Below are 21075 nucleotides of genomic sequence, written 5' to 3'. Positions count from 1 at the left end.
CAATTTATTTTATAAAAAGAGGTTGTATGAGATTGATGTAATATGCCAGAATAATAAATAGCTGTTTGAACAGATATTTCTGTTCAATAGGCTACTACACACTAATTTATAGATGAAGTGCGTGATGAATGCCTCATTATCACTTGGGTTTTATTAGCTTCACTCCTCATTAAACTTTAGGCTCTCACTGGTCGATCCCTGCCGCCTGTGAGGTTGCATGAACGTGAATGATGTTGGCCAGTGCTGGAGCGGTTGTTTTGTGTGACGGGCAGTGACGTGGGAGGAACCTGCGCACTGAACGCTCGTGCCAGTGGCGCGCACGAGACGCTGTCACCAAAAGTCCGCGTGGAGCGCCTCACTCTGCAGCGCCAATCAGGTGCGTCCTGCACGATCTCTGGCAGCATCCGCGCGGCAGCTCAGTGATGCTCCAGTGTGAGGAGTAGTCATCCCGCCTGCACGTGCTTCTGATCTGCCTCACGCACAGACAAAGAGCCAAGATGAGTTCCTCACTCCCTAAAAGCGAGTCCACCACGTCTCTGCTGCGCTCTCACGGTCACGGGCTGAACCAGCGCGGCGCGGCTGGAGGAAAGAAGTCTGCCCGGCCTGAGGAGAGCGAAACTAGTGCAATGAGACCTCTCTGTCAGCCCCGGCACGGGACACAGCGTGCGCAAAGGATGGAGGACACTTCGACCCAAAGTCTGACTCAGAAAGACCGGAGTAAAACTTCAAGATCCAAGCACCAGAACCCCGCACACCAGGCAAAGACCTTAACTTTTCTTTTTCTAGGATAGCGAGTTTAGGCATTTATTAGCTTATACATCTGTAGTAAGATGTACTGTTATTAGACAACCCGTTCACTTATTAGATTTCAGTTTGGAAACTGGCGCGCAGTACTAACTATTTTTTACTGATCACAAATGTCATAAACAACTTCCGTAATTTTTTGTTTTTCAGGGCAAAAAGTCCTCACCGTCTGCTCAGCCTAAGAACAAGGACGATGCTGCGTTCCTGTTCGAGCCCAGCCGGCGGGAGCAGAGGCTTCCCCGCGGCTCATCATCCAGCATCAACTCCACCGTCCCCGCTACGGCCAGTGCACCTGCCCGTCACCCCGCGCACGGCCGGACGGGCAAAAGGCTCAGCACAACACTCTCTGAGTTTGACTCCACACTTCACCCCATCGTCAAGTCAGTGTTTGGGCAGGTAAGAGCTCCAGAGATGCTGCACAAAGATGCGTAACCGTGCAGAAAGAAATATGAAGGCCTACGATTACAGTTCATTTGATAACGATTGACTTCCCCAGGCGCCATCAATTTGGATATATTTTCAAAACTAGAGCCTAAAGTAACTAAAGCAGTCACACTAATAATTTAATGAGGCAATTTACAAAGTTATGATCCCACTCCTTTGTTGAGAGCAGCATTAGTGGACATGTTGTTGGGGGTAAAAGGTCAGCGCCAGGTGAACATATCACAAAACTGTGTGAGAACAATGACTGCAGGTAAGCACATTAAAAATGAATGTGGGCTTTGTGGCTAAATTATTCCCAATAGAGCATATATTTGATACGAGTTAGTTTTAAAAAGCGGAGGGTCATGTGTTTTTTCATGTGAATGCACAAGCTTTCATCACCAGTGTCACCCGAGTATCAAAGAGGGGGATCAACTTTCCCACTGCATGAAGCTATTAATGATGAGAGCTTGTCAAAGCTGCTGCTGTAGGTACAAACAGGTGAGCTAAGAATGAGAGAGGTAAAGCAAACGCTGCATGTTGGGACTTGACTTTAACAGGAGCTTGCACAGAATGAATAAAGGGTGTGGAATATTTAAATTGTTCTGCATATTTCCTTTCCTCAAGTATTAATCTCGATGAATGGGGTGCACGGTGGGAGTGTGGTTAGTGCTCATGCCTTTCAATGATTGATGATTGTGGATGTTTTACAATTTGTTGATGTCTGCATCATGTTGTCCCCCATATGTGCTGTACTGCCCGTAATGAGTAAAATCATTTTGTGAGTAGTAGATGCGTATGCCATTTCTGCAACTTTTCCGGGCATATTTTTGTCAATGTTTTCTTCATTATTTGAAGCAAATCATAATTAGAGTTCGATTTGTTGTTTGGGCGTCTAAAGATAAAATTAGCAGTCAAATCTTATGTTACTTTTTAAGAAATTACCTCTACAAACTCACTAAAAAATACACTACTCTGGAAAGGCATTATATTAGAATACTTTAGGGCTGTTCCAGACTGTTAAAGATATCATGATGGGAAATAAATTAGAATAAAAACAATCAAAGCAATATTATTGTAGAAAATGATGCCCCAAAAATATGAACATTTAACATAATTTCACCTTGGCCAAGTCAGCGCGTCATTCTTCTTCAAGCCTCTCTCTCATGCATCATTCATCTGCTCCTTTGAACTTTTTAAATACATTTTTCTGATCTGATGATAAAAAGAGAAGACAATTACCTCCATGTGCACTAATGTGCTCCCGAAATAACTGCTCTCAATTGAGGCCAGAGCTCCACTCACTTGTAGGGTTTCCAATCTGGCAACATCCAGCAACACAGGCTATAAAAGTCCTGCATTTAAGCCAGTTTTCATGTATCGTGTGCATGTTCTGATGTAGGTTTGATGCCTCCTTTTTGTTATGTAACTCACCTACATGTAATGGTTTTATATTTTAGAGTTACATTTATTGTGACAGGCAACACCACGATTTTACAATTATTGCCGATGAATGCCTCTAAAAAATAACTGTGATATTTCTTATCACTTTTATGACTTAAACCTGTTTTATTTTTTTCAACTTTGATGCCTCTTAATCACTGCAAACAAAACTTTTCCCAGAGTACGAAAGAATACACCTAACTTAGGGGTAGACGATATATTGAAAGTTAGATCATATCTTATTTTGAAGATATTACAAATTTTAATATTGAGCATATAATTCATATTTTTTTTAAAGCTACAAAAAAGAGCTGATTAAAAATATAAATGCTGTTTACTTTCAAGTGATATTTCTGCACTTTTATGATTAATTTACAAACATTTGTCTGATGCTTTAACCTAATATGTTTAAAGATTTTTTTTAGCACATCTCTGTTGAATTGAATATTATCAACAGAATATCTAAATATGAATTTCTGTCAGTATTGCCCACCCATAACCAAACCTACAAGTCTAAATAGTTAAAAGCACCAAAACAAAGAAATACTCTTTTCTAAGTTCCATCCAAAATCATATTAAGCACGGCCGACTTACATTTGAAAATACTGCTTTGAAGTCCATTTTTGGCTTATAAAGTACTCTTCATGTTGCCGCACGAGCTCAGGTGTAATTGTGAAAACCATTTTGGAGTTGGCGATGTATGAATGGTGTTGTGAAAAAACCCTGAGCCTGCGCGTTGCACACCTGCCTCAGCATCTTCTTATAGACGCGCACGTCCATTGTCAGCTTTGTAATGCTGCTTTAATACCCCCTGAGTAGACACGGAAAGACCTTCAAAACACACACTGCCACCCTCATCATTTCACATTTCCTCTTTTCTTATGTAACATCAAGATCTGCATACAATCCCAGCAGAACTCACACACTGCCAGTGGATGCTAAAAATAGCCCAACTAGACCTGATTATGAGACAGTGGAGGAGGGATGAGCTTTGTCTTGGTTAAAAATATAGTCAAAACACCCACCCAATAAAGATCATTTGGTGAATAAATAATTATAATAACAACATAATTGCACTGAGTTTATTTCATATCAATGTTTTGTTTTTTGCCTATTTTAATAATAGAAAGTGTAGAGTGGTGGTATAATAAGTAAAGTAGGATTAAGAAAAGTATAAGCAAAGTAGGTGTATTAATGTGAATTCTGCTTGATGAGTAAAACGCATCAAGGGTTTAGATTAGATTAGAGGTCATTCACGACCCCCACTTGAATAAAGCAGGTCATTTTCAGTGTAAAGTGTAATGTAGTGAGAGCAAGTGACAGAATATAGTATTGTATTGTAGTATATGTTGTGCCTGGTTGAGCTATCTGTCCCTCCACTGTTTGACTGTAGCATCATTTATCGTCATGTTTCTGGAGAAAACCTTGAAAAGTTAGATGCGATGCTGCCAGCCGAGTGGTCATGCTCTGTGCGGTCTCAGCGTTGTGAGTTTGATTCACGACAATCTGGCAATCTGCTGAATGTCCTCCCTGCTCTCATCCCCATTTCACGCTCTGTCCTGACTAGTAAAGCCTTGGGCCCAAAAAATCCTTTTAAAAAACTTCACTCTGCTATGAGTTTCAAACATAAAACACCTGACTTTCTCATAACGCTCGATGTTCGCTGCTTCTCAAGTGTTAAATCCCACTCCACTTTAAATTCACCCAGGCCAACATTGTAAATCCAAATGTGTTCTTAATGTTTTGCCAGGAAAAAATAGGGTTAAATAAGATAAATAAATAAAAGGATAAAAACAGCAAAGAACTGAACATTTTAGACATTGACATCAATGTTCATATCCTCAATCATTTGTCACATAACATAAGATTTAATCAAATATATAATGGTATCAATGTGTGCGGTGTGACACTGTGTCAGACATTTATTTTTTTAGATAGATGGACAGATAGATAGATAGTTTGACGGATAGATGGATCAAACGATGATGTGTTTGCGATCCAGCAGAGGGAGCAAGCACCATTTGTACTCATCTGTATTGTGTTCTCAAACGGAGAGGTTTATAGCCTTGAGAGTGTCACATCAGCGCAGCCAGAGAATAGAAAAGCCAGGACTGTACTGTAAATGAAGCTGCATATTTTTGAGGAGGAAGAGGAGCATGGGATGGGTGGACAGATCTGATGATGGTTATATAAGCTGGGCACACATCAAACCTAACTGTCCTGCTCCCACCTGACAGCTCCAGACAATGTGAGGAAAGGTCCAAGGCGCAGATAAGACCCACACTTCCTCCTCTGGCTTTCCTGGTACTCATCCTGCCACTGTGTGTTGCCCCCGCTTGTTTCCTTTGGCAATTACTTCCATTACTTCTGATTGTGTGACAAGGACCTCGATGAAGCCTGCAAAGATATAATCTAGATGAGTAAAAAATATGACTCATGAAATAGCACCCAGTTGCACGTTTCTGCATAGCATATGTGTAGTAGAGAACACTACGCTATTTTTAGCAGCACATGGCTTTATTTCTGTCGTTGCTGGGATAGAAGGAGGAGGTAGAAGTCATGCTGTGGCTAAAACCCTTTTGGAAATGAGGATTAGGCAGAGGATGAGCTGAACTGTGGGTTCTGCACCGAACATGATGAATATTTATCAAGACCAGGCTAAATGAGAGGGAAAGATGAAGATAAAAAATGGAACATGGGGAATTGAAGTGGACACAAGACAGAGATGGATGCGGTCTGAAATAAAGCAGAAATACAAGAATAGAGCAGTGCACTGATGAGATGTCGGATCCGCTGTGACGTCTCGAGAACATGACGCAAGTGAGCGCTGTACAGCCGAGTACTCAACGACATGTAAGGCGAGAGATGTTGTTGCATTTGGTTTGAGGAATATCTGAACTTTCACAGAATAAATGTACTAGTGAGACTTTGTTAGTACTAGGGCTGTCAAAAGTATTGAAATTCAAATGCTAATCCATGTTTAAACTAGTCTCGAAACGATACTTATTTGAGCAAGTATCAATGATGAAAAAAATCATTTCAAAAGGAGACAACTGACCTTTTCTGTACAGTTTTAAATGATCTTCAGCTTTATCAGGTCTAGTATAAAACCACATAATAAAGTAAAGAAAAAGTACAATTTTGTTTATGGAGAAAATGAAAGTCAATTATCTAAAAAAAAAAAAGACTATTGGGTCTTTTATCATCATTGTGATATCAAAATTGGTATCAAGTATCGATTATATTCCTTGGTATCAAAATAGAGCATTTTAAACATGTATTTAAGGGTGCTCTTTTTACATAAAGAATGACATTACTCATGCGACGTCAGTAATGGAGGAATAGAACAAAAATGTTGACGTAGTAGGACAGAATGTTTCGCCTTGAACTAAAAGGACAGATGTTTTCACGTATTCCTCACCTGGGGGAGACTGTATGCCTTCGTAAACCTTTTAAAATAAATAAAATCGGTTTGAATTTGCGGTTCAAATCATCGTCTGGCCTCTATTGTGATACTAATCGTGCGATAATGCTACTACAAAAAGGTTAGTCAAATGTATTTATTTTTACTGAATTTATTTATCTTTCTTCTGCCCTGAGGGTCACCAGTCGTTAATGGCGTCTCCTGAGACAGAGATGTGTTGTGATGAGCCATTACATAAAATGCATACAGAGAACTAGTTTGGCGTGAGAGGGTGGGAGAAAAAAAAAAGGCAAAGGAGATGTATCCAGTGCTCACCGCGATGATGTGACATTATGAGAGCTGACGGCAGTGTGTGTGACGGCCGATGTGTTCTGATGTTCACAATGAGCCTCTGGTGAGAGACTATGATTCACCAAACACAACCCAACATCACCAACATCTAAAATAACTTCTTCGGCCCAATAGGTGGCAGCAGACAAGGGCAAACAGGGGAGGCGAAACGTGCGTTACTGCTGCAGTTCATCGTCACGTTTTGTTTAAAACAGGGGTGGGCAAACTGCGGCCCGCTGCCCACATGTGGCCCGTTTGTCTTTATAATCCGGCCCTCAGGCATCTGTCTGCACTTGTATCCTTAATAAATGTGATGTGAAATGAATTAAAGAATAGGTTTAATAGCCTATATTTGACAGAAAAGTGATATTTTATTTGATATTTAATTTTTCTGATTTTTTCACACCAATGATCGCGGGCCGGCGCTCCGCTACTTGCCTGGATCCGAATATGGCCCTTGGAGGAAAATAATTGCCCACCCCTGGTTTAAAAGGTTGACCAATGTTCTCATATTGACCCAACAAAGTCTGCAGCTGGTCAGATGAAATTACAAACAATAAATGAACCCACAGGATTTTAGTAAGATAAGATAAGATAATCCTTTAATGTCCACACAAGGGGAAATTTTTTTGTTACAACGCAGTAGATACAGGAGGAAAGGACAGATTTAATTTCATTACTTGTGTTAACCCTGACCAAAGCAGATGCATAATTCAGCTCACCAAGCGTGATGGCAAGAGCCTGCAGTTAACATTATAATGGCGCTCTTTATCTGAGCGCTCAGCAAACATTCAAGGACAGGAGCGTTCTTCACCTGTCAAGATTTCCCTTACACCATAACAACTGTGCAAGTGAATCGGAGGAAGCTATCTGCATATTTGTGCTCGCATCCACGTCATCTCCTGCACCTTTCTGCCTTTGTTCTGCATCCCAGCCCTCCCAGCCCTCCCAGCCCTCCCAGCTTCCTGAGTGGAGTTTGAGAGCAAAAAAAAAAATGAAGCGATACTGGGGGTGGTAGCTGGAGTATAGTGGGGGATGAGTGATGTATTTTTAGCTCCTATCCCCATCGCTGTGTGTAACTGCACTGCCGTCTATGTGTGTGTGTGTGTGTGTGTGTGTGTGTTCAGATGTCTTGCTGAGGGGGAATGTTGTCCGCTCGTCCTGCTTCCAGAGATTTAAAAACCGCATGTGCCGCTGAGAGAGGGAGTAAATGGGAAAGCATGGACACAGACGGTCTGAGCGATGACGGGAGGAGGGGTTGAGAGCAAAGTCAAAGGGAGAGAAAGGGAAAGAGTGAGAGAGAGAGAGAGAGGAAAAAGGATGCGATGAATAAGCAATCTTGGTTTCCTACTCTTGGCGCTGGCATCTCAGGCTACTACCACATGCATGCCGTCTCTTCCCCCGCGTCTCTGCGTCCCGTTTGGGTCCGTTGTGTTGTTGTCCTGTTTTGTCTGATCGTCCCTTCCCTCTGAGTGTCCCTCCTTCTAGCATCCTTGTCTCCTCCGGGTCGTCTCCTTCCTCCCCTGCTCGCCAGATGTCCTCTCACGTTACTCCCTGAGCCGTAAAACCCTCTTTTCCCTTTCTAATCACTGTCCCATTCCTATGCATGCCCCAAAACATGTGCAAACACAGATGCATGCACGTGGGATCACATGCAGTCAAAGCTATTTAGGCACAATTAGGGAAAAGACATAGGAGGACTATCTATTTTGGCAATGGGCAACTCCGTAAAGTATCTCAAAGTTGTCAACAAGAAGGTAAGAAGGTTCTGCTTTCCGTTTCTTTCCCCTTGGTGTTGTGTGTTGGTGCTGCACGTGTCATTGTGTGCCCCCTGTCATGACCAGGAGGCGATCTGACTTGACTTGACCTGAGTTGACATACCCGCGAGTACAGTCTGACTTCCGTATCTGCTTTCCAGCCAAATACAGAATATTTAACCTCCTTGACATTTGAAGCCTTGATAAGATTGTTATTGTTCTAAGCAGATGTGAACAAGGGATGCACTTTCGATTTGGTGGATAAAAATACACTCAAATTAGTGTCAACAATGTAGCGAGGACAGGACAGAAGAGGTGGTGCTTGACCTGCCTGCTCGAGTGAAGAGATGAATTAGCTTCATGTCAGAGACTGTTGCTGCACTGTGACCTTTATCAGCACTGCACTGGCTGCATCAACAGCACCTGCAAAGTGGGACCGGAGGACACAGATGTTACTAACAGGTGTGCAGCTGTAGAAATGCACATTTGTTTTTAGGTAATAAGTACAGGTATATTCTATTTAGAACCAAATAAGAATACCATGACTTTCAATTTTGTAATCCAACTTAACATAAGCATTAATAGACTCTGGGTTTAGAAAAAATACTCTCTCTGACATCAGTTACTATACAGTATAATATTTGAAAAGTGTTTTTGGTGTGAAAGTGAATTTGGACAAGGTCAGTGCAAATCTTTGGAAGGAATATCCATAATAGTTAAACACAAATGGTTGAACACCATTTCTTTATTTCTGTGGGACTCCACAAACTTCACCCGACAACAGTCACACCTTTGGAGATGAATAATGGCACCGGTTTCCGAGGCTATTGAAAAATAATATCTCAATTCATATGTTTGTTTATTTGTGCTGACAGAGAAGTATAATAGAATTCTGACCAGTTTTAAACTGTGGCCTTTCTACTGTTTTGACATCACAACCTATAACTGTATTCCCATCTGAAATTGTACACAATATAGCCTAATAGTAATAACAACATTTAAAACCTTTTACTATTTACTCAAAATGTCCCTATTAAATCTGGTTTGTTTTGGATTAGTTTTAAATATTTGTTAACAAAAGAAAAGCTACAAAACCAAATATGTTTAAGCTCCTTGTCCTCGTTCTATCAGTGCAGTGTTTGGTGGTTAACTTGACATTACCTGAAGCAAATGTGACAAGCAACTGTTAATGCCATCTGCGTGAAGAAGAACTTCAAAATCTTAACTCTATCTGCATTTTCTTTTGATTATATAAGCGCTAGCAAGAGGCTGTGTGGTACTTTTGTGGCATAATGTGCAGCCCGCTCCATGCATCACTTGGTTAGATTACCCAGTAGGCATTTGCTCCTGCGGTGGAAGCTGTAGCATGAACTGGAATCAGAAGTGGCAGGAGAGCAGATGGAGTATGAAGGTCAATGATGGAACATGCACGGCCATCTGAGGCTGTATTAAACATGTATCTATTAATATTTCATTTATATACTCTCTATGTACTGTAGATGAATCGAGCTCATTCAAATAACTAGAGATGAGAGGCAATGAAAAGAGTCCTTTAGTAATTTGTTACAACAGTCAGATCCAAGCCTGATTAATTACACATGTATATTTTGGATGGCTGATAACTCGCTCTCTTGTAAATATTTAATTGATGATTACAATGAAATGGTTGAATAAATATTAGCTTGAGTACATATTTGAATACATATTTAAGTATCTTATATTACCAGATCTGGTTTTGTCATAATTTTAATTGTTATGTGTAAAAAATTTAATAATAATAATAGTAATAAAACGGCTGCAATTATGAATTAATTGAGTAATTGATGACAGTATTTTTTATCTAGACTATTCGACTTGTAGACTAGTAAAAAGATTGTGACATTAATAAATCACAATGCCAATACTGGGTTCCATCCCAAATCCAGCTCCCTGAGACTACATTAGCCGTAAGGAGGGAGGCCGGGACTAGTGAGCGTGAGAGCCACTATCCAGGACAAAACGTCCAAGATCCATGAATACGCCAAGGACAAGGCTCCTTCAGATGACGTGCTCAGTGAATGTCTCAGACATTGGGGAACAGAGGATGTTGAGCTGCTGGAGGGACCATCATTGGAGGACAAGCCCCTACAAGGAATGTACCACCGGAACATAACTGAGACAATCCTGCACATAACTGCAGGGTACAAGATGCTGGCAGGGACAGCTTGCATGGAGCGCCATAACCAGCTGCTGGCACAGTGTACAGAAACATCTGTGCAGAGTACGGGCTGGAGACCCCAAGGTCAAAGTGGCAAACACCTCTAAAGGTGGTGGAGAACGACCGAGCCAAGGCCCTCTGGGACTTCCAGATACAGACTGACTGAATGGTATTGGCGGACAAACCGGACATATTGGTGGTCTCAAGGGTCAGAGGAAAGCTGTGGTGGTGGACATTGCAGTGCCATGGGATGGAAACATCCGGAAAAAGGAGCATGAGAAACTAGAGAAATACCAAGGCCTCAGAGAGGAGCTGGAGAAGGCCTGGAGCCTGAAGGTATCGGTGGTGCCCGTAGTGATCGGAGCACATGGGGCAGTGACCCCCAAACTGGAGGAATGGCTTGAGCAGATCCAGGAAAGACAACAGACATTTCGGTCCAGAAAAGTGCAGTGCTAGAAACAGCAAAGATACTGAAGAAACCTCAAGCTCCCAGGGGCCTCTGGTGGAGGACCCGAGCTTGAAGGGGGAGAAATAGAGACCACCCACGGAGGATGAGGAAGAGTTTTATATATATATATATATATATATATATATATATATATAAATATGAATTTGATCAGTTTGCAAACATTCCGTATCTAGAAGATAGATACGTATCTAGAAGATAGATGTATTTGAAATGTCTCAAAAAAGAAAAAATCGTTTGACCACCCAACCACTAAAATGATTGTTTGTTGCATTTTAATAAACAATATTTCATCTTTATTTATACAGTAATGTGTTTAAAAGCTTGTATACAGTGTGTATAGCTTTGCATATTTACTTGCATATCTTCGCCCTTCTGACGACATTTGTGTAATCAATATCAAAGACAGAGCAGGTTTAATCAGAATGTTTAGTTATAACGCTTACAGTCTTCTGCATGTGGTTATTAATATTATTGTGTCTAGGACTGTGCCATATCTGACATCGTGCTGATTTGTTTACTAATGTGAAAAGACATTTTTGCAAACGCCCACAGTTGGCCCATTGGGATATGGTGTGTTTGTTTGTTGTGCCCTGCGGTGGCTTGAAACAGATGGCATCACTTGCTTGTGTATCTCTGACTGCAGTGGTTGTTGTATTATGACTAACCAGACCCCACACCTCTGTCTGAGTGGCACATGTGTCTGTCACTCCCCAGCCCCAACTCCATACAGTGACTACACCCTGTTTTAAACTGACCACAAGTCCTTACCCCTGTCTCTGTGTCCGCCCCTGACAACCTGGTCCAGGACGGGAAGAAGAATTACAAGGCAGTGCAGTCCGGTGAGGAGGGGGGCTCTGGGGGGGCCAGTCTAGAGCCGCTGGTGGCCCTGGCCCAGAACGGCGCCACCATGCACAACATTCTGGGGCCCGCATGCATCTTTCTGCGCAAAGGCTTCGCTGAGAGCCGGCAGGCTGTACGTAAGTCCAGGAAATATCAGTGTTTGCATGGAGCGGAGTAGCACGCAATACCAGCAAACAATGTTCAAAACATCCTCAGTAACAGATGTACATAAACTGCTCTAACCCTCTCCATGGTTACACCCAGAAGGCTTGGTGTGAATGAGGCTTTCTGGGAATAACAATATTTTTATGTCAGTTGTTGCTGTGGGACGAGTGTGAATGTATCAGGCTGTGACAGTGGACATTTAGCTTGAGGGAAGATTAATACATCATAATACATCATTTCGGTAACATATAATGTTCTTCGCTGACTTTTCTGCCCAATTTCAGATACAAAATTAGTATGAGTACCGTAAAACTGTGAAGGCTGTTTAATGTGATTGCATTTTGTCCATGGGATTTTAATGAACTAAGGTGTGACAGTGAGACAGTATTAGTGTTGGCACAAGATTTCAAACTTACTTTTTTATACTAAAGAATAGACTTGATTCTCAATACCACAATGATTAAAAAAATGCTCTTTTTTGACACAAAATAAATAGCACTTTCTTTGTGTTACCATGTGGTCACATAATAGATCTGATAATGCTCAAGATTATTCTAAGAAAAGTCAAATTGTCTATTTTTTTCCAATATCAATAGTATACTTGCTCAAATGAGTATGTAGCTTCCATGGTTTTAGTATTGATTGCTGTCGGATTTTTGATACTTATGACCACCCTAGACACTATATTTGAGTTATCATCCTGCTTTTCTAACATTCAACTTTGGCTTATTTTTTAAGAAGCACATGCCACAGCAGGAGATGTGAGTAATATGCGCCTCTTCCGGAAGACTGCTGGCACTCCTGAACATACCTAGGCTATGGCTTTCTATTTTCTCCCGTGGCGTGTGTGGTGAAAGGACAACTGTTCACTGACTGCTTTTCAAAGTCAGCAGGCTCGCGAGTCTAACCTTTATTTGTGTCATTTTTTACAGGATCGAGAGTTAAGACCAGAGGAAATGGATGGTAGGTTGAATTGAATGGAAATATCTGTTTATAACAAAGTATATATGTGTAATAATAAATTCTGTGCTATTTTGCAGAGTTGCGTGAGGCTTTTAAGGAGTTTGACAAAGACAAAGATGGGTTCATTGGGTGCAAAGACCTTGGGAACTGTATGCGGACTATGGGCTACATGCCAACAGAGATGGAGCTGATTGAGCTGAGTCAGCAGATCAACATGAATTGTAAGTAGTGTGTCATAATGAAAGCCCGGAAATCTGTATGAATTCATGTGGTAGTGGAAGAAAAAATGTTCTCTTCCAACAGTGGGAGGGCACGTGGACTTTGAAGACTTTGTTGAGCTCATGGGACCTAAGCTTCTGGCTGAAACGGCAGATATGATCGGTGTAAAAGAGTTGAGAGACGCATTCAGAGAGGCAAGTGATGACGAGGTTTATCTGACGTGAAACAGATAGACACCAGAACCATGCTACTGCCTTTGCCAAATAAAAGTGGAAAAGATCCAAGCATGTGGAAAACATCTTTTTTCAAAGGATGCAAACCAGTAGAAGATTAACATTATTATTAGTAGTAGAAGTTGTTGTAATAATAATAATAATAATAATAATAATAATAATTCCATATTTGTCTATTTTTAATGTTTAGTTTGACACAAATGGGGATGGAATGATCAGCACAGCCGAACTGCGTGAGGCAATGAAAAAACTGTTGGGACAACAGGTACTGATAATGGACGACCATTCTTTTATCTATCTTGTGTATGTGTAGCTCAAGTTCTCACTATTCCTCATTAGGTTGGTCACAGAGATCTAGAGGACATCCTCCGAGACATAGACCTCAATGGAGATGGCCATGTCGACTTTGAAGGTAAAAAGCATCTCATTTACTGTGCAGTAAATCAAGAGGTTTGTTAAATAACATACTCACAACCTCCTCTATTTTGTGAGATGTACAATGTCATGGTTGATAACGTGTTGAAGCTGAGGTGAAGACATCCGGGGGTGATCATCTGTCAACATCGGTCACATTATAGCTACATACATAATGCACAAACATATCAATCAATATGGAAAGATTTGGGAGCATTACAGGAGCAGTTTTCTATTAATTTATATGGCTTCACCATTGGTTTCTTTCTGTTTTGCAGAATTTGTGCGCATGATGTCACGATGAGCAGAACAGAGGGACATGACTATGTCTTATGCTTTATTTACCCTCAGCAAATGGGGAGAAGAACAGAAGCCTGAACTTCTGTTACTAAACATATCAGTCCTGCCTGGAGACTGCCATGCTGAGGCCTGAAGCACACTGTTGACCTAATGCTGCTGCTTTTGTAGACCTTAAACTGGATTTGGGCTTCACAGATTATATTTATATACAGTATATGAAAGTGTTACTTGCCATACTGTGTTAAAGGGGGAGAAAAACAGTTGGTGCATTATAACTGTAGCAATCATGAGCATATGACAGCAGTATGCCAACAAAGATAGGAATTATTTATGAAATCATGAAGCTGTTAAGCACAAATATACAGGCAATACTAAAACAGCGTAAGTTGTGCTGTGAGATCTGTGTGTTTGTGCATACTGTTGTCTCTCTTCTCTTTCTATTGTAATGTGTCCCTTTTACAGTTGGACTTTTTTGTTGTAGTGGTGTAGCGACCATGCTGTTTAATCAACATTAAGACTGTCTTACTGTGGTAATCTACATGTATAAAATATATAGTTATTCATATTTATAAAATCCAGAACACTTCTAGAATTCTGAAGGTTCTGATTATGCTCTGATATAATTTAAATATATTTATAAATAATGTTTACTGAGCTAACCCATGGGATACAGGCCTAGCCAAATAGAAGGTCTAACCTTCCTCTAAAACATCCTCTATACCCTTTACCTTATTTGAATTTTAGCAATAAGCTAGGCTATAGAAATAGCTTCTTTGATGCTATAAGCCAAAGAGAGTTTACATAGCTGTGAAAATCAGTATCATGTAATTACTGTGGCAGCTGAACTGTTCATGACCATATGCGGGGATCCGACATGCATGCATTTAAACTTAAATAGGCCTATTAAACAGCATAAAGGGAAGTGTTTCTTTATCATTTTACATATCTGTGGAACTATGCATGCAAGGAACAATGCTGTTTGTAGCAAAACATGAACAAATAAATTGTTTTGATAATTATATTTTATTTTATTTATTTATATAGGGAAAATCAAACCAATGAGAAAAGTTTTCTTTTTCATGTGTTCTCTGTTAAAACACAACACAAAATACACCACAAGACCTCAAACGGTGAATAGCTGAACTGATGTGCAATAAACTTGGTGGCAAAATGCCAACCAGAGCCTTATACACAAACAAAAGGCCGTGCTGTTCTCTTCTTGCATCCAATGAGTGCCATTCTACTTTAGAGTATTTTAATTTACAGTTTCTTAGCTTGTTCCCCTGTTCTTTCCTAAAGCGCTGTGTAGAATAATTTTATAGCGCTCGTAAACTTATCAAGGGACAATTAACACATTGCACAACGCACACATTAAAGGTTGAGTAGACAATTTTTTGGGCCCAAATCTGAGTCTTATTTCCTCGTGGCGTGGACTGCTGATTAGTCCTGCCACGTATCAATCATAAAACGCACCTACCGCTCACCTGCAGCCGCTTGCGGCTCGTCCCACATTTCCGCGTGTCTAAGCGCATTGATCTATCATAATATAGTTCCCTCGGTGTACGGGACAAAATGAAGACGGAGAAAGACATTTCGAGCTGACTCAGAAGAAGACGGAAATCTACGGGAGACGAGAGATGCGATCCGACGCGCTGATAAACAAACGCATGTGTGTGTTGTATCAGTCCTCACGGGGGAGTGCGCATGCGCACTTCCGCTCAAATCGAATTTACATTGTTTTTTACTTGTTGATTAGAGAGCGCCACTGTCCTGGCCACCGCTCATGTCGTTCTATGTCAGGGGTGGGCAAACTACGGCCCGCGGGCCACATCCGGCCGGCCGGACCTTTCAATCCGGCCCGCCAAGCTTGTCCAAGTAATATATATATATATATATATATATATATATATATATATATATATATATATATATTTTTTTTTTTTTTAATTTATTTATTATTTTTTCCTTTTTTGCCCTCAGGCATCTGTCTGCACTTGTATCCTTAATAAATATGACGTGAAATGAATTAAATAATAGATTCAATAGCCTATATTTGACAGAAAAGTTATATTTTATTTTATATTTAATTTTTGGTATATATATTTTTTTCACACCAATGATCGCGGGCCGGCCCTTCGCTACTTGCCTGGATTCAAATATGGCCCTCGGAGGAAAATAATTGCCCACCCCTGATCTATGTCATGGGGTGGCTTCATTTAAATTTGACTTGCACTATATATTCTGGGAGGGAAACACGCCTATCAGCGTCATCACAACAAACATGGCGGCGCCCGTGTCCCCCGCATGTTCGGCATGTTCCCCCGCTCACCTTCGCTACCAAAATAAAGGATAACGGTGCACAAAAGGTCAAATATCTTAAAATCGGGTTGATGGAGACGTTTTCCGTCATTGACTGTTGAAGCCTGACCCCTGGTGGTCACTCCGAGTCCAAAAATTGCAAAATTTTCATCCTTTTTTTGCCTTCAAAGTAAAAAAAAATAAGAATTTACCTACCGACCATTTGAAAAATGTTGGGTCGGGTTACAGCAAACAGACAATTTATTTGGGGCAGCCTTATTATTATTACTATTATTGTATTATCATGATTATTATTGATTATAATAATCATGATAATTAATATGACTAATTCAAATTAGTACATTATGTAAATTTAGCACACTAGCAAGACAAAGCCAAACATTGGGGATTTCCAGGGTAACATAAGTTTTTTGATGTTCCATCTTGAGCTCTTACAGTCTTTCTTTTTACTTAATAATGAACATAATACATTTATCACAAGAAGAACATACTTTTACGTTTTATTTCGAAGTCAAACATGCTACGATGTTAAATAGATCACCTTTCAATGACAATTGTGTGGCGCCTCCAGGATATTGAAACAAGAGTGGCCATTGGATAGCCAAAAGAAGACACTCACACATTTTAGTAATTTGGTGCACTATTGGGGGGTTGATTAATGGGCAATGTCCGTTTTTAAATGAATAAATACATAAGTAAATACATAAATAAAACACATAAATAAATAACAATAATGTATTCACGTGTTCATTTTCAGTTACTGCTACTAACCAATCACTTATTGCCTGGCACTAGGGTGGCAAATCACGTTTCAAATCCCCCTTGGAGACGCCCCTGTGTGGAGGTTAATCAGCTTATGCCTTATTAGGTGTTATTAGGTGACAGGCTCAGTTCATTCTGCTCTTTGGACACTTGTTGTCACAAAACTCTTCTTCAGCCTCATGGTACATCAGAGAGAGCACAGACTGTGCTGTGCGAACATCATGAAGGCCATGTAAACACAACACAGCCAAGTCTGCTCAGGATGGTGAGTGTTAGCCTCAACTGATTAGCTCACCTAGCTTTAAGTTGTAACTAGCTAACATAGCTAACTGTTAATTAGCATGTTATGAACTTAATAAAACATAAATAGATGTGACTGTTTTTTCAGATCTGATCATCTGCACCTGTTACAGTCCTTGCTGTGTGTGGAGTTATATTGAAGTCATTTGAGGACATTATTGTTGTAAAGACATGACTTGGTCTGTGTTTTTCACTGACAGCCTGCTGTGCAGGTGTGTTGGCATCACTGTCACATTATGGTGGACTCTATTGATATTTATCATTGTGCCAGCCGTTCTTGGAGTCTCCTTTGGCATACGCTCATTTTACATGAGAGCACTTCTGAAGATATTCAAGGTACAGTGTTGTAAAAGGACTGCATATACTTATGAAGATGTAATTCAGAACATGGGATTAGGCAGAGAGATAAAGAGAAACTACACTGGACAGCACAATGTCTGAGTTTAAGGGCATTACATGCTCCGTTCATGTCATAGTTCTGTAAAATCCTGCCCTTGTTAGCTGGACCCCTGGGATTACACAGCTCTGTGTGAGGAAAATACAGAGTGAGTGTTGCAACATTCATTTGTGTGGTGTCTGAGCCTTTAGAGGGGCCCGTGGGAGAGGTCTCTGCTCTCCACATGAACTCTAAATATAATTATGTTGAAGAATTATGTTATCTTACAAGATGTTTTGTCCGTAAGCATAGCTTTCTGTTTTGAGCACTTTGAGTATGACTGCAGATTGTAATCACTTACATGCACAGTAACATTTTTTAGTGGGCAACTTTACGGATGGAAATTGGAGCAAAAGAAAAGAATGAGGAACTATACAAACCATACAGCAATGGTGAAAAGCTCAATTTTATGTTGAAATCAAATAGAATGTATAAACCTTTAACCCTTGCCTCTCTTTTAGGTATAATAGCAAAGGAGCCAACGGTGTCGCTGCAGCAGGAGATGCAGGCGCTCAGAGGCTTTGCCAGCTCAGAGTTTGAGTTGGCAGACATCCTGTGTTTTAGCCGCCGAGGAGTAGAAAGCATCGTGGATGATGAAGTGACCAAATGCTTTTCAGCTCAGGAGCTGCAGAGCTGGAACTTGCTGACTCGAAGCAACTACAATTTCCGACACATTAGTCTGAGACTGACAGTGGTGTGGGGGCTGGGGGTCCTGCTCAGATACGGGGTCATGCTGCCTCTCAGGTCAGAGCTGCTCACTGTTTAGTCACACTTATTTCAATCTATTCATCTAATCCTTAAATTACTTTTGGACACCTCCGCATTAGTATTTCATGTTTTATAACTAAAATGTTGGTAAGTTTTGCCTGAAATGAGGTGACTTGAGTTCACTGAACAAGTCCAGTAAAGGTGTTATGGTTTTTAAAGATGGAGGAGCATCACTTGGTGTTAAGTATTAGCTCTTGAGAAAGAGACAGACTGAATATGCAATACTCAAATATGTACGTCAGTTTAGTATAATAGGGACCCGTAAAATGAATTAATGTTAACCTACATCTAAAGTCAAGTGTGTGATTTGCCAACAGAGTTGCTCTGGCCACCACTGGCATCATCCTGCTCATAGTTCTGTCGACACTTGTTGGCTGTTTACCAGAAGTACAGTGAGTCCAGTTTCTTGGTTTTATCATTGGACTGCAAAGAAGCTTGTTATAGTTTTCAATAATTGTATCTTTGTGTGTGTGTTTTATTTTAGACTTCGTTCTAAACTTAGTGAGGAGGTCCATTTGATGTGTTATCGCATTTTTGTAAGAGCTCTGACAGCAATAATTACCTATCATAACCAGTGAGTCAAATAAATCATTATGCTTTTCATAACATGGACCCACGTCCAGTATCCTTCATCGGTTTACTCAAACAACGTTTGTTGCAGGGAGAATAAACCCAGGAATGGTGGGATCTGCGTGGCTAATCACACAACCCCAATAGATGTCATCATCCTGGCCAATGATGGCTGCTACTCATTGGTAGATTTTGTTTTTCACAAGGCTCTGAAGAACTGATGTCAGCAGTGATGTGCTTGAGAGAACTTGTGTCTGCTTCAGGTTGGGCAGGTGCATGGAGGTTTAATGGGATTACTGCAAAAGGCCATGGTTAAAGCCTCCTCACACATCTGGTTTGAAAGATCAGAAGCCAAAGACAGACATCTAGTGGCCAAAAGGTGCAACTAGAGGCGTTTCTCTAAAAACACGTCCTTCTAGGAAGGAAATTTAATTTTAATTTTAATTTTCCTTTCAGACTTAGTGATCATGTTGCAGACAAAAACAAACAGCCTATCCTCATCTTTCCTGAAGGTTTGTATAGCTGCAGTATACACTTTGTTCATGTGTACACTGACTACCATTGAAACCTTGTCTACCATGTGTCTAATCCTATTCTCCCACTGTTCTTTGTACACAGGAACTTGTGTAAATAACACATCAGTGATGATGTTCAAAAAGGGTAGCTTTCAGGTTGGCTGCACTGTTTATCCAGTGGCCATCAAGGTTTAAGTTGATTTTATTTGACATTTTCCTCTAGACATTTGACTGCTTTCTTATTCGTACTTGGGGTTGTGTGTTTCAGTACGACCCTCACTTTGGTGATGCTTTCTGGAACAGTAGTAAATTTGGAATTGTGACGTACCTACTTAGGATGATGAGCAGCTGGGCTATTGTTTGCAGTGTTTGGTACTTGCCCCCTATGAACAGAGAGGTAAGATCTCCTTGAGGAGGGCTCAAGTCTAGTTTAAGTTTGATATAGTTGATGCTTCTTTTTGCGTCTGTTAGGAGAGGGAAAGTGCTGCAGAGTTTGCCAACAGAGTGAAGTCAGCCATTGCTTCACAGGGAGGTCTAGTGGACCTTGTTTGGTAAGTCACCGGTTTACTAAAAACATTTTCAGCAGTAGACTGAAATTGCACTTCAAATGAACAACTCTACTTGTCATTTTGCCATTTTTGAAAAACTGGAACATAAAACTGATGGAAGATATTTTATAATCATATCTTCTTGTGTTTAAGGGATGGAGGATTAAAACGAGCAAAAGTAAAGGAGGATTTCAAAAAAGAGCAACAAAAGCTTTACAGCGAAGTTCTTGTGGGTGATCAGGACATGGGTGATCAATACAGAAAACAGCTTCTAGAGGAAACTTGAGCAAAGTGTGACAAAGAAACTGAAAAGGCCTGTATTTGTTATTTTTCTGAGGACCAAAGAAATTTCAAGTACAGTGTTTTCTACCGATTGGGTGGCACGTTTCTGGGAGGTTTGTGTGTCTCTTCATCCATTTGGAAGTGAGTCAAAAGTTGGCCAAAAATGTATGTGTATTTTCTAGGCTATGGGTTTCATAACAAAATGTGTTACTGCTCAAGTTACTTCCCCTAATTGGATTAAGGCTCTCTGTGTTCTGCAATGTTTGTACAACACACACTTTTATTGCATTATAATTTGTATGTCATCCTTAGTCTATGTTATGTTTGCTTTTCATTTATGATAGATTATTTATTAAACTATGCACAGAACCTAATTGAACTTGAAAACGTGTATTCCAATGTGATAACCAGTAGAGGGCAATGTTTCACACTGTATAGCCAAAAGCAACACGTGGACATTGTTTTTTTTTTATTTCCATAAAAAATATCAAAACACAGACAGAATTTGTACAATAACAGGTGTTTGAACAATCACAATAAGGAATCGATTGATCAATTTACTTTGTCCTCGTTCTTTTTATTGACAGATCCTTT

At 40.4% G+C, this 21075-nt stretch overlaps 2 protein-coding genes across 4 annotated transcripts; both read left to right on the top strand.

Annotated features, from left to right (window-relative positions):
- Nucleotides 1–343: 343 nt before the first annotated feature.
- Nucleotides 344–14580, top strand: cabp1b (calcium binding protein 1b). 3 transcript variants are annotated; one of them, XM_072455428.1, is made up of 8 exons: nucleotides 344–757; nucleotides 948–1200; nucleotides 12785–12815; nucleotides 12893–13036; nucleotides 13119–13228; nucleotides 13458–13532; nucleotides 13607–13679; nucleotides 13960–14580. In XM_072455428.1, exons 1-8 carry the CDS (start codon nucleotides 498–500, stop codon nucleotides 13983–13985), a joined length of 972 nt encoding a protein of 323 aa, XP_072311529.1. In that variant the 5' UTR covers nucleotides 344–497; the 3' UTR covers nucleotides 13986–14580. The 3 variants fall into 3 exon arrangements, with proteins under 3 accessions (XP_072311529.1, XP_072311528.1, XP_072311527.1); XM_072455426.1 differs by lacking the exons at nucleotides 344–757; nucleotides 948–1200 and adding exons at nucleotides 7532–8181; nucleotides 11653–11820; XM_072455427.1 differs by lacking the exons at nucleotides 344–757; nucleotides 948–1200 and adding an exon at nucleotides 7529–8181.
- A 2870-nt stretch (nucleotides 14581–17450) lies between these two features.
- Nucleotides 17451–20720, top strand: LOC140368408 (glycerol-3-phosphate acyltransferase 4-like). The gene is made up of 12 exons (XM_072455424.1): nucleotides 17451–17698; nucleotides 18121–18190; nucleotides 18260–18542; nucleotides 18884–18958; nucleotides 19051–19140; nucleotides 19228–19321; nucleotides 19400–19515; nucleotides 19593–19648; nucleotides 19755–19840; nucleotides 19920–20048; nucleotides 20123–20202; nucleotides 20353–20720. Exons 1-12 carry the CDS (start codon nucleotides 17534–17536, stop codon nucleotides 20483–20485), a joined length of 1377 nt encoding a protein of 458 aa, XP_072311525.1. The 5' UTR covers nucleotides 17451–17533; the 3' UTR covers nucleotides 20486–20720.
- The last annotated feature ends 355 nt before the right edge of the window (nucleotides 20721–21075 follow it).

This window comes from Eucyclogobius newberryi, unplaced genomic scaffold, assembly GCF_026437365.1.
Source record: "Eucyclogobius newberryi isolate DKJ021-1_F unplaced genomic scaffold, fEucNew1.0.hap1 SCAF_2, whole genome shotgun sequence".
In the NCBI taxonomy this organism is placed as follows: Eukaryota; Metazoa; Chordata; class Actinopteri; order Gobiiformes; family Gobiidae; genus Eucyclogobius; species Eucyclogobius newberryi.
The sequence above is the reverse complement of the archived record's forward strand: the minus strand, read 5'-3'. Positions and strand labels throughout refer to the sequence as shown.